General features: G+C 35.7%; 1 protein-coding gene across 3 annotated transcripts in view; it reads right to left on the bottom strand.

The window, feature by feature from the left end:
• LOC125264390 (cell migration inducing hyaluronidase 1) overlaps positions 1–13963 on the bottom strand; it is a 158869-nt gene that overhangs the window by 67330 nt on the left and 77576 nt on the right. For all 3 annotated transcript variants that reach the window (XM_048183656.1, XM_048183658.1, XM_048183657.1), the window contains exons 6-8: positions 13583–13762; positions 4933–5003; positions 4716–4811 (exon numbers count right to left, since the gene is read on the bottom strand). In XM_048183656.1, the coding sequence (XP_048039613.1) occupies positions 4716–4811; positions 4933–5003; positions 13583–13762 (347 nt within the window). The remainder of the gene's footprint in view (positions 1–4715; positions 4812–4932; positions 5004–13582; positions 13763–13963) is intronic.

Genomic DNA, 13963 nt, shown 5'->3' with positions numbered 1-13963 from the left:
GCCGTCAAGAGTTTCAGCCTGAAGACAAAGGAGGACGTTTTCAAATTTAAATTAATTTCATAAATACTAGTATTAATGAAATAGTATTTTCTTGTAAAATGGATTCCAATAATGTTTTATTTATAACTTTGAAAAATCTTTTTTTAAGAATATAAACTTCCTGTTTCAATAGGAAATACACAAAAAGGAAATAAAAACACAATTATTCTTTAAATAATCCCATAAAATGGTTTGATGATCATGACTTTCCTACGGAAGAGGATTAGGGCCAAACAATAATAAAAAAATAAAACCATCTCGAGATTAAAGTTGTTAAATTGTGAGAAAAAACTCGTTAAATTTCGAGAAAAAAGTCGAGATAAAATGTTGAGAATAAACTCGTTAAATTACGAGAAAAAACGTGTTAAATTTCGAGAAAAAAGTCGAGATAAAATGTTGAGAATAAAGTCATTAAATTACGAGAAAAAAAGTCGTTAGATTATGAGAACAAATTCAGTAAATTATGAGAAAAAACTCGTTAAGTTTCGAGAAAAAAAGTCGAGATATTAAATTACGAGAAAAAAGTCAATTATGAGAACAAATTTGTTAAATTACAAGAAAAGTCGTTAAATTATGAGAAAAAAAATCGTAATTTAACGAATTTGTTCTCGGAATTTAACAAGTTTTTTCTCATAATTTAATGAGTTTATTCTCAACATTTTATCTCGACTTTTTTTCTCGAAATTTAACGACTTTTTTCTCAGAATTTAACGAGTTTTCTCGTAATTTAATGACTTTATTCTCAACATTTTATCTCGAATTTTTTCTTGAAATTTAACAAGTTTTTTTCTCGAAATTTAACAACTTTAATCTCGAGATTTTAATCTCGATAATCTCGGTTTTATTTTTTTATTATTGCTTGGCCCTAATCCTCTTCCGTACTTTCCTCTGTTGGCAAATCTATTTCAAATAAATCCTGTGTTTTTTAAAACTTTCTATTCATCAAAGAATCCTGGAAAAAAAGTATCACAGTTTCCACAAAAATATGAAGCTGCACGACATTGATAACAATCATAAATGCTTCTTGAACATCAAATCATCATATCAGAATGATTTCTGAAGGATCATGTGACACTGAAGACTGGAGTAATGATGCTGAAAATTCAGCTTTGATCACAGGAATAAATTATATTTTACAATATATTAAAACAGTTACGTTTTAAATGGTATTATTATTTTTGTATATTTTACAGTATTTTTGATCAAATAAGTGCTGCCTTAATAAGCATAATAGACTTCTTTCATAAACATTAAAAATGTTCTTACTTTTGAACGGTTGTGTATTTCCAGTAAAACTCAACTTTCATTGATATCAATGACCACACAACTAAAAAACACACAACTCTCATTTGATTTCACAGGCTCAAACTTCCCAGAATTCCAGGATAAATTCGCCCACTTTTCCCCATCTGTGCGCTGTAATCATACGGCAGGACTTTAATTCTACATCTAAATGAGTTCATTCTCTGCCCATAATAAGATCTTGCACACTTGTTAACTAAATTATGAGTTTGCTGATGAACAAACAGATGGCATCTTCTGAACGGGGATGTTCTGTTGGACGGTGCGATTGAGGCGCTGCTTGAGGATGTACAGGTGTAAGTGGAGGGCTGGGTAATTAAGCTGCTGGGACTCGGGGGCAGACAGACAGACGCCACGCGGGTATTAGTTAAGCTTCGAAAATGAAGCGTCGAAAATTGCGGGACAGTGGGAGAACTTCTTACTGAGATCACGATATGAAAGGTGGAGGTAAACCAAATATAGCATATCAGATCACTATGAATCCTGATTATCACATTCACTCATTTTCAGCATAATTTCATCTACTTGCACCTTTTTCTATGAGTTTAATATTATTAAGGATTTGCAAGGTTTGCCATCTCTTCCGTGTTAATGGAAGATGTTAATTCCATTGTTAATTCCAGTCTTCAGTGTCACATGATCCTTCAGAAATCATTCTAATATGATGACTTGCTGCTCAAGAAACATTTCTGATTATTATCAATGTCGAAAACAGAAAATATTTGTTTGCGAAAACCATTATACATTATTTTTTTTCAAGAGTAAGTTCAAAAACCATAATTTATTTGAAATATAAATCTTTTTTTTAATATTATAGATGTCTTTACTGACACGTCTGATAATTTTAATGCATTTTTGCTGAATAAAAGTATTAATTTATTTCAAAAAAAGAGTCTTACTGACCTCAAACTTCTTAACTGTAGTGTATATGTATTTAAAACATCAGTTATGGTAATATATGCTAATTGGCTGCTATCATGGTGTGTTGTTATGCATTTTCTCTTTCAGTGAGGACAGATAAAGTATTTATTGCTGGATTTTGTCATATCATGCCTGGATAGGATATACCATCAGGTTTTAATCATGCCCTGCTGGAAAGGCTGGCGCAGCTGGTCACCAGAACTAGCTCAAACAGCAGGACATCAACAAGAAATACCATACCGGTCTACGAGATTCACAAGTTAAAGGAATACTTCGCCCTATTTCCATGTCATTCTAACCCTGTATTATTCATTCTTCCTGGAAACACAATGGGAGATGTCAGACAGGATGTCTCAGCTGTTTTTTCATACATCAAAAGTGGAGTGTGATTTATAGAACAAAAACTCAACATGAAATCACAGTAAATGTCGTCCATCTGAGGTTGTACTACAAATAATCATTATCTTTCACTCTGATGCACTTGAACATTTTCTGTCAAGTTCTATTTTTGTCCATCTGTAAACTACAGTAGCGCTTGGTATTTTTAATGTGACATTGATATGTTCTCTCGCAGGAAAAATAACTCTTGTTCTGTGAGAGCTTTTTTTTTAGTTTTATCAACCGCTGAGCTGTAGGTTCTCGGCCTTTTCTGCTGTCACAATGTGAAAGAGATCCTTGATTTAATGAACAAAATCGTATGAATCATTTCACTGGACTGAACTTGGAAATGCTTGCTTCTCTCCTCAAAACTTCTCTCATCTATTTTCACAGGGACACTTTAAATCATCTTTTCCCCCTTTTTCTTCAGTTTTAATGTGCTAGTATCCTTTATTGTGGGAATGTTTCTAAAGTAGAGAAACGCACTAGACCAGATATCACTTTTTTAATCTGTCAAAATGATGGAAAGCTTCAGTCAATCTTCTTAAAATTCAGTAAAATGCATATGACGCATACGCTGTAATTCAATCACAAGTCCTCTGAAATCATGTGATTGCTTGTGTTTGAGAAACAGACTGACATTTTGATCCGTCTGATCATTTCGGAGTTTAACAGTCACTATTATGCTGACCCTACCCTGATATTTGTAATAAATGTTATATATATATATATATATATATATATATATATATATATATATATATATACACACACTAGGGCTGTCAAACGATTAATCGCATACAAAATAAAAGTTTGAGTTTGCCTAATATATGAGGGTGTACTGTGTGTAATTAATAAGTATATAGAAATACAAACACATTCATGTATATTTTTGAGAAATATTTACAAGTATATGTATTTATTTAAATTTTTATATAATTTAATTTCAATTAATTTAATTTAAATTAAAATATTTTGTACATAACATATTTCTCTTAAATATATACATTAATTTGTGTGTATTTATATATACATTTTAATCACACACAGTACACATATATTATGCAAACTCAAACTTTTATTTTGTATGCGATTAATCGCGATTAATCGTTTGACAGCCCTTATATATATCTTTTTTTAATGAGTTTTTTTCTCGAAACAATGACTTTATTTTAATTTCATGAGTTTTTCATTTTATTTCCATTTTTTTTTTCTCGAAATTTAATGATTTTTTTCTCAAAACGCAATTACTTTATTCTCAAAATTTCATTTTATTTTGACTCTTTTCTCGAAATTTAACAATTTTTTTTTTAAATCAAAACGCAACTACTTTATTCTCAAAATTTAACGAGTTTTTTCTCATGAGTTTTCATGAGATTTCATGAGTTTCATTTCATGAGTTTCTCATTTTATTTCCATTTTTTTTCTCGAAATGTAATGATTTTTTTCTCAAAACACAATTACTTTATTCTCAAAATTTCATTTTATTTTGACTCTTTTCTCGAAATTTAACAATTTTTTTTTTTTAATCAAAACGCAACTACTTTATTCTCAAAATGTAACGAGTTTTTTCTCGAAAAAATGACTTTATTCTTAAAATTTAATGAGTTTATTCGGGACATTTTATTTAGACTTTTTCTCACAAATTTAAGCTTTTTTCTCAAAACAACAAACTATTCTCAAAATTTAATGAGTTTCTCCTCAACATTTTATTTTGACATTTTTAATCAAAATTTAACTTTTTTTCCCCCCGAAACACTACAACGTTATTCTCAAAATTTTATTGAGTTTATTCTTGATATTGTATTTCGAACTTTCTTCTCGAAATTTAATGAGTTTAATCTCGTTTTATAATGACTTTAATCTTATGATGTTTTTATTATTATTATTATTATTATTGCTTGGTCCTTAATCCACTACCGTATAAATGAGGGTGAGTAAATGAATAAACATTTTAAGTTTTGAGTGAACTATTTGATTACATTTTGCTGGTCACCAAACCAGCATAAACCACCCTGGACCAGAAAAAGAGTCTTGGGTGTGTGTTTTGCAGAGGTGGAGAGGTGTGTTTGTACCTTGAACCCACTGACTGACGGTGGTGATGGTGAAATGCTCTCCATAACCTGAGTGAAACACCCGAGAGCTCCTGGCCTCAGACGAAGCTTTGGTTCCTGAACACACAAACACACACCAGCCTCAGGAGAGAGAAACGGCTCGCCTTCAAGATATTTCGTTTATGTGCTGCTGTTTGCTTTCCATCGCTGGGCAAAGAAGTGGGCAAAAGAAGCTCACCCTGATAGACGGCATGATCCTCGACCGCTGAGGAGGCGTCCCCTTTGACTGTAATAAAACTCCACGGATGCCTGCAGAGACACACACACACAGGAGAAAGAGGAAGATGTATGAGGGACAAATAAGTCTGAGGAGTTGGCCATGAATAAGTTGTCCCTCCTAGACAAACATTCTGACTTTCAGTGCTTTAAATGATGTTGACTTAAAGATGTGATTGGCGGCTTGTGCTTCTCAGAGAGAACTGGGTAATTACAATGCCAGAAGTTCCCATCAGCCCCCGCTCCGTTCTGACTGACACCATCATCAGCGCAATTTTCTTCAGCTAGTCTAGACTGATGGGCTAGAGAGGTGTCGCTGCTCCATCTGTCCAGCAGGAGTGCTCTCTGTGCATACGAGACCAATGACATGACAAAGCAGAGGTTTCGGGAGAGCTCATGCTTTTTCTCTAAGTGAAATGATCGGTCTGTGCAAGAAACTGAACATTATTACCTGTAATCCACAGCCTTGGCAAACGGTCCTGAGCGTGTTCATGGCAGTCTGGACCGTGAGCTTTCTGACGCATAATGACGTATGTGCGGGAGCAAACACACACGTGTGCTGACGCTGTGTTTGTTTACAACAGAGAGGGAATGGTGTGTTCATTTGTTCATCAAAGTGATACTTACTCATCCTGGACCTTAACCCAGGGCCTAATTTTGCCTATTTTTTATCAAACATGAAACAGATTAATCCTTATTAAAGTTACAAAAGTTATTAAGTCAAGAGCAATGAGTGATTGTTCTTTGTCTTTTGTTGTTTAATTAACATTAAAAACACAGATGGCAGCAGATTTATTAGGCTGCTGTCACTTTAAGAGCTGCACAGATCCAATATACTGATACACATGCGTTTTCTTTCTCAACTGTTTACATTCACTTAAAGGGTTAGTTCACCCAAAAATGAACATTCTGTCATTTATTACTCACCCTCATGTCGTTCCACACCCGTAAGACCTTCGTTAATCTTCAGAACACAAATTAAGATATTTTAGTTGAAATCAAACAGCTCTGTGAGGCCTCCATAGGGGTACTAAAAACATATTTAAATCAGTTCATGTGAGTACAGTGGTTCAATACAAATATTATAAAGCGACGAGAATATTTTTGGTGCGGCAAAAAAAACAATGTAATTACTTATTTAGTGATGGCCGATTTCAAAACACTGCTTCAGGAAGCTTCGGAGCACAGATGAATCAGTGTATCGAATCAGCTGTTCGGAGCGCCAAAGTCACATGATTTCAGCCGTTGGCAGTTTGACACGCAATATGAATCATGATTCGACACACTGATTCATTTGTGCTCCGAAGCTTCCTGAAGCAGTGTTTTGAAATCGACCATCACTAAATAAGTCATTACTTTGTTTTTTGTTTTTGGCGCACCAAAAATATTCTCGTCGCTTTGTAATATTAATATTGAACCACTGAACTCACATGAACTGATTTAAATATGTTTTTAGTACCTTTATGGATCTTGAGAGAGGAAATGTCATTGCTGGCTATGGAGGCCTTACGGAGCCATCGGATTTCAACTAAAATATCTTAATTTGTGTTCCGAAGATGAACGAAGGTCTGTAGAACGACATGAGGGTGAGTAATAAATGACAGAATGTTCATTTTTGGGTGAACTAACCCTTTAATGGGTCCTTGCTGAATAAATTGCAACCAACGGCTCAGTCCACCGCTTTCCCCTCCCTTTCGAAGCACATAGAGAAGCTACGGTGGCCGACAGAGGACAAAGATATCGTCGTCTGAGATAGAAGAGAGTAACCAGTCAAGCAATGAGGTTTCTTCTTACTTCTAACAAAGAACGGTCTCTGCTTCTAATAAACCAGACGACTTCTTCTTATTATTCATGTGTATTCAACATAGTGACGATGCAAGCTGGCTCTAAAATCACCAACGAAGAAGAAGATCAAGATAGTGATGAAATGCACTCTGTAGAGCAGTTTGTCCATTTAGGGCTACTGTAGAAACATGGCGGAGAAAAATGGCGGCTTCAATGTAAGGGGACCCGCGGTGTATGTGACGGTTCATTATGTAAGGTTATGTATATTATAATGCATTTCTGTCAATAGATCCTCCTAAATATTACACACTGGACCTTTAAGGCATAACTGACTATGTTTACAAGGATACTCGCCAAAAGGGCATTTTGACATAATTTTGTTTGAATATGTCTGTTCAAGCGCAATAAGATGTGAAAGAAAACTCAATTCAGTATTTGCGTGCTGTTTGAGAAATGGCTTGTGTTTTGAATGTTTGCGCACAGAAAATGTCCCACATAGATGTGACTGTAACACGAATTGATTTCCCTTTCGTGTCTTCTTGCGCTTGAATATTTAAATTGACAAGGCTTAAACTTTCACAACGATGCAGCACTAACCCGTCATCTGTCCCAATCATCATTCATGTTTATTCATGTTCATGTTCTCACAATTTTACATTTTTAGGATTCATAAAACTGTTACCGGATACAGTTTTTTACTCATATTTGTAGCTTGGCGAGTGTTAATTTTAGGCCCTGCCACAACCTATATAAACAATTAAGATTATGTTCGCTTGTGCGATCTCATTCGGGAAGATATACAGTACAGTCCAAAAGTTTGGAACCACTAAGATTTTTAATGTTTTTAAAAGAAGTTTCGTCTGCTCACCAAGGCTACATTTATTTAATTAAAAATACAGTAAAAAACAGTAATATTGTGAAATATTATTACAATTTAAAATAACTGTGTACTATTTAAATATATTTGACAAAGTAATTTATTCCTGTGATGCAAAGCTGAATTTTCAGCATCGTTACTCCAGTCTTCAGTGTCACATGATCCTTCAGAAATCATTCTAATATGCTGATCTGCTGCTCAAGAAACATTTATGATTATTTTCAATGTTGAAAACAGTTGTGTACTTTTTTTTTTTTTCAGGATTCCTTGATGAATAGAAAGTTCGAAAGAACAGCATTTATCTGAAATACAAAGCTTCTGTAGCATTATACACTACCGTTCAAAAGTTTGGGGTCAGTAAGAATTTTTATTTTTATTTTTTTGAAAAGAAATTAAAGAAATGAATACTTTTATTCAGCAAGGATGCATTAAATCAATCAAAAGTGGCAGTAAAGACATTTATAATGTTACAAAAGATTAGATTTCAGATAAACACTGTTCTTTTGAACTTTCTATTCATCAAATAATCCTGAAAAAAAATATTGTACACAAATATTTTGTACAATTGTACACATTAAATGTTTCTTGAGCAGCAGATCAGCATATTAGAATGATTTCTGAAGGATCATGTGACACTGAAGACTGGAGTAATGATGCTGAAAATTCAGCTTTGATCACAGGAATAAATTACTTTGTGAAATATATTCAAATAGAAAACAGTTATTTTAAATTGTAATAATATTTCACAATATTACTGTTTTTACTGTATTTTTAATTAAATAAATGTAGCCTTGGTGAGCAGACGAAACTTCTTTTAAAAACATTAAAAATCTTAGTGGTTCCAAACTTTTGGACTGTACTGTACATCATTACGTGACAGGAATCTGTGGATTACAGGTAATAATGCTGTAAATAATTGCACAGACCAATCTTTTCACTTCATAAGACCTCGTCAGGAGCCGCAGGTATTAATTTTGTTTTGTCTGCATATGTTTTTTTGAATCTCAAAGTGACGGCACTTATTGACTTCCATTGTATGAATCACAGAGGACCAGTTTCAGCAAAAATCTTCTTTACTGTATACTGAAGAAAAAAAAGCTACATCTTGGATGGCCTGAGGGTGAGTAAATTAACAGCAAATTTTCATTATAGGGTGATCTATCCCTTTAAGTTGAAGTACTAAAATAACTAACACTAAATAAACTAAACGAAAGCTTAAAATGAAAACAGAAAGTGTAAAAATAAAATCTAATTCAAAATATTAACAAAAACAATAATAGCATATCAATGATATTAAAACAACACTGGTTGCCGCTCCTAAACTGGCCCAACCCCATTTTTTAAAATTATATATTTATGCATTATGTATGTATATATAATAAACTAATAATGAGGGCAAAGGCCAGAATATATTATACAAGCAAACTGAGCATACTTAAAGAGTGCTTTTGAATTGTTATGGCAGCGCTCACACCTACTCACTCCATTCACTGTCCGTCTGCTGCATACAGCACATTAAACTAATCACTGGAATGGCACGTTTGCCATATAAGTGGCAATTTTTAAAGCTACTCCGAGCTTTGTAGAAAGGCACTTAGCAAGCAGCAAATAAACCTGCCACTGTGCCAACAGCCATTTTCACTGGCCTCCTTCATTTTCACTTCTAAGGAAGACGTGAAATGCATGCAATTACAATGCATTTTGAGTTTAGAGACTGGAGAGGGAAAAGAAAATACAAGAAATCTGCCTGCTCACATTTTTAAAAATATAGATCTTTACTCAGGATGGCCACATTCAAGTTCAGTCTGAACATAACCATTTTGCTAGTTTGGTTTCATAAGCTGCTATATATACAGTATATATAAAGGTGGGGAAATTATATATATATTGCCCCATCCTTAAAGGCTTCTGAGCTAAGCTATGTTTCCTGATGTGATTAGATTTGTGTGTGGGAAATGTAAGTCATAACATGGGATTATTTAAATGTGAGTGATCCTAAAGTTTAGTGGCAAATGAGTTTCCCAGGCAACATCACATGTAGTGCCATTTCTGGATTTGTAGCCTGGTGTTTCATTAAACATTTTAATTACTCCAAAGTCGTTATCTGTCACAGCTATGCTGATTTTATTCTCACAGCCCAGCTAAACAACAATTTTATTTGAATAAGCCACAGCATTTCCTAACCATCCCAGAGAAAATAACAAATCAAATATCACTCACAGGTTGCCGTTTTATAGTTTATGAGACTTAACGGAGGTCTCGGTTTCATTTAAATATCGGCTTTTTTTTCCTCCTACAATTCCATAGGAGGAAGAAAAATTAAACGGGGCAATCGTTCACATTCAGAAAGAGTATACAGCTATAAATTAAAGGGATTTCTGTGGATCTTTTCATTCCTAATTCATAACAATCTGCAGCCCATTTGCAATGTTCTAGGATTCGTTCTAGTAATTTTCTAGTAATGACTTCATAAATTCATGCAATCTATATTCCATAAACTGGAAGGGCTGCCCAAACCCTGTTCCTGGAGATGAAGTGTCCTGCAGAATTCAGTTCAAACTCTAATCAAACACACCTGAACCAGACAATGATGCACCGCATCCTAATCCATAAAATCATTATTATCCATCCTAAACTGTACGCGATTAGAATTAGTTAGCTGCCCGTATTATATGCTTTTCTACATTTATTCATGTTTGCTCATTTTTTCTCTGGTATAGATTTGCACAGTGTGCCATTGATGCATGCTGTTTAGACTAAAAAACACACAACCCTTCGTGTAATTAAATAAATTGACTCTAAATTATTTCAAACTGACTTGGCTTGTTGCTCCTTTTTTTTTTGCTTTCTTTTTTAATTACAGAGGACCTGTTATGCTTTTTTACATTTTCCACTTTCTTTTGTGTGTAATGTTGATGTGAAAAAGCTCTGCAAAGAGCAAGTCCCTCCAGCGGGAGATATTCTCTTTATCAGTGTCACTGAATTCCCTGAAACACCTCCATTGTAGTCTTGAGTTTTCTTCCAGGAACGAACGCGTCACAATATTCCTCATTTAAATAATTTCTGCCTAAAATAAAGAGGAGGGGCCTGGTTGAGTTAGTTAGTAGCGTGTTGAAACTGACATTTCCCAAACACACTCAAAGCGCTTGACCAATCACAACACACTGCTCCAGCTGACCAATCAGAGCACGTTGTGCTTTTCAGAAGGAGGGGCTTCATATAGACAGGAACTGCATTTCCCGTACAATGATGTAACTCGCTGCTTACCAACCAATGTATGATGCATCGTTGAAGAAATCTCATCGTTGAAGTTTCCCAAAACCATATTGACGCAAATTTGTTGTTCAACCACATTGGTGAATGACGTCAAGCAGGTGGTTGAGTAATAACTTCTTTAAATGAATCCGTTTGAGATCGAATTAATGCTAGATTTTTTCCTTTAAATTATGGACATGAAATCTGATGACTAATTCTCATTTTTCTCAGTTATTTTGCTTTATTTCCAGATTCAATCATAGGTTTTTTTCTTGCGTACCACAGCACGTACGAACATGCGCACTCTTCAAAAGCGGCACTTTTAAATCTAAAAGATATAAATGACATTTGTATATTTTCTAAATAAAAGATATACAGTGGGTACGGAAAGTATTCAGACCCCCTTAAATTTTTCACTCTTTGTTATATTGCAGCCATTTGCTAAAATCATTTAAGTTCATTTTTTTCCTCAATGTACACACAGCACCCCATATTGACAGAAAAACACAGAGTTGTTGACATTTTTGCAGATTTATTAAAAAAGAAAAACTGAAATATCACATGGTCCTTAGTATTCAGACCCTTTGCTGTGACACTCATATATTTAACTCAGATGCTGTCCATTTCTTCTGATCATCCTTGAGATGGTTCTACACCTTCATTTGAGTCCAGCTGTGTTTGATTATACTGATTGGACTTGATTAGGAAAGCCACACACCTGTCTATATAAGACCTTACAGCTCACAGTGCATGTCAGAGCAAATGAGAATCATGAGGTCAAAGGAACTGCCTGAAGAGCTCAGAGACAGAATTGTGGCAAGGCACAGATCTGGCCAAGGTTACAAAAAAAATTTCTGCTGCACTTAAGGTTCCTAAGAGCACAGTGGCCTCCATAATCCTTAAATGGAAGACGTTTGGGACGACCAGAACCCTTCCTAGAGCTGTCCGTCTGGCCAAACTGAGCTATCAGGGGAGAAGAGCCTTGGTGAGAGAGGTAAAGAAGAACCCAAAGATCACTGTGGCTGAGCTCCAGAGATGCAGTCGGGAGATGGGAGAAAGTTGTAGAAAGTCAACCATCACTGCAGCCCTCCACCAGTCGGGGCTTTATGGCAGAGTGGCCCGACGGAAGCCTCTCCTCAGTGCAAGACACATGAAAGCCCGTATGGTGTTTGCTAAAAAACACCTGAAGGACTCCAAGATGGTGAGAAATAAGATTCTCTGGTCTGATGAGACCAAGATAGAACTTTTTGGCCTTAATTCTAAGCAGTATGTGTGGAGAAAACCAGGCACTGCTCATCACCTGTCCAATACAGTCCCAACAGTGAAGCATGGTGGTGGCAGCATCATGCTGTGGGGGTGTTTTTCAGCTGCAGGCACAGGACGACTGGTTGCAATCGAGGGAAAGATGAATGCGGCCAAGTACAGGGATATCCTGGACGAAAACCTTCTCCAGAGTGCTCAGGACCTCAGACTGGGCCGAAGGTTTACCTTCCAACAAGACAATGACCCTAAGCACACAGCTAAAATAACGAAGGAGCGGCTTCACAACAACTCTGTGACTGTTCTTGAATGGCCCAGCCAGAGCCCTGACTTAAAGCCAATTGAGCATCTCTGGAGAGACCTAAAAATGGCTGTCCACCAACGTTTACCATCCAACCTGACAGAACTGGAGAGGATCTGCAAGGAGGAATGGCAGAGGATCCCCAAATCCAGGTGTGAAAAACTTGTTGCATCTTTCCCAAAAAGACTCATGGCTGTATTAGATCAAAAGGGTGCTTCTACTAAATACTGAGCAAAGGGTGTGAATACTTAGGACCATGTGATATTTCAGTTTTTCTTTTTTAATAAATCTGCAAAAATGTCAACAATTCTGTGTTTTTCTGTCAATATGGGGTGCTGTGTGTACATTAATGAGGAAAAAAATGAACTTAAATGATTTTAGCAAATGGCTGCAATATATAAAAGAGTGAAAAATTTAAGGGGGTCTGAATACTTTCCGTACCCACTGTACATTGTACTTAATGTCAGCTTGCTAATTTTGCTCAAGATGAGGATTTATTAACTCCATGTCATAAAAACAAGATGGTTTCGGGAAACACAGACTTGCTGAACTGTGATGATAATGACGGCGCTAACGATACTTTTCAGAGCCCAGTGTTACAGACAGACTGGGAAGAGAGGTACCGCAACAATGGAGAATATGGGAAAAATAACATGCTTTTTGAACATTCAAGCATGAAAACCTATTCCAGTAGATCAAAAACAAAATATATATTTTTTAATATTCCAGGCTATAAAGCATTTAGAACTGAGTTGCATTTTATGTGTAAAAGGTGCTATACCAGTAAAATGTAATATTATTTTTTATTTCCACACATTGAAGGCATATTTTATGCCCTTCCATCAAACGCTCCATAAAAAGTTTTCTCTACTTTAGAGTTGGAACTAAACTCAGTGTGCAGAAAGGTAGAACTGCAGGACCAGGATTTACCACTGATTTAGATACTATTTCAGGAAACATATTTCACCGGTCTCAGACTAGCAGCGATGCAAAGAGGAAAATGTGAATGCGGTCAGGCTGATTGACACATACTCAACTAGACCAGACTGCCCTAAATTCAATTCTCAACTAATGCTGAGGAAACCTCTAGAATTGTCATGGATAAGCAGGTAATGGTAAGTTGGGTCACATTACCGGAAGCCAAGCCGATGGAAGTGCCGGCTACCCAGCTTCGTGAGAGCCTTCTTTGCCAGATCCTCCAGGTTGTTCGATCCTTCATCATTAACCACCATGGCCAAGATCTGCCCGGTTTCTACCTCGTCTACATACTGGGCCAGCCGTCTGCTCTCGTCCTTGCTCCTATATGTGTCAAACCTACACACACACACACGGAAAAGTGGGTCACAGAGATTAATCATAGGAGCATTACAGAAGGCAGAAAGCATACTGAGTATGAATGATTGTTTTGAAGTCTGTGATTTAATAACAGACACTCGTTCCGCAATGAAAAATAGTTGCTGATCAATTGCCTGCAACGATGCCAACTTGGATGCGCTGTTTGTTTTGACAGTCGAT

The sequence above is a fragment of the Megalobrama amblycephala genome, linkage group LG3 (genome assembly GCF_018812025.1).
Source record: "Megalobrama amblycephala isolate DHTTF-2021 linkage group LG3, ASM1881202v1, whole genome shotgun sequence".
Classification (NCBI taxonomy): domain Eukaryota; kingdom Metazoa; phylum Chordata; class Actinopteri; order Cypriniformes; family Xenocyprididae; genus Megalobrama; species Megalobrama amblycephala.
Note: the sequence above shows the minus strand (reverse complement) of the source record. Positions and strands in the feature narration are given on the sequence as shown.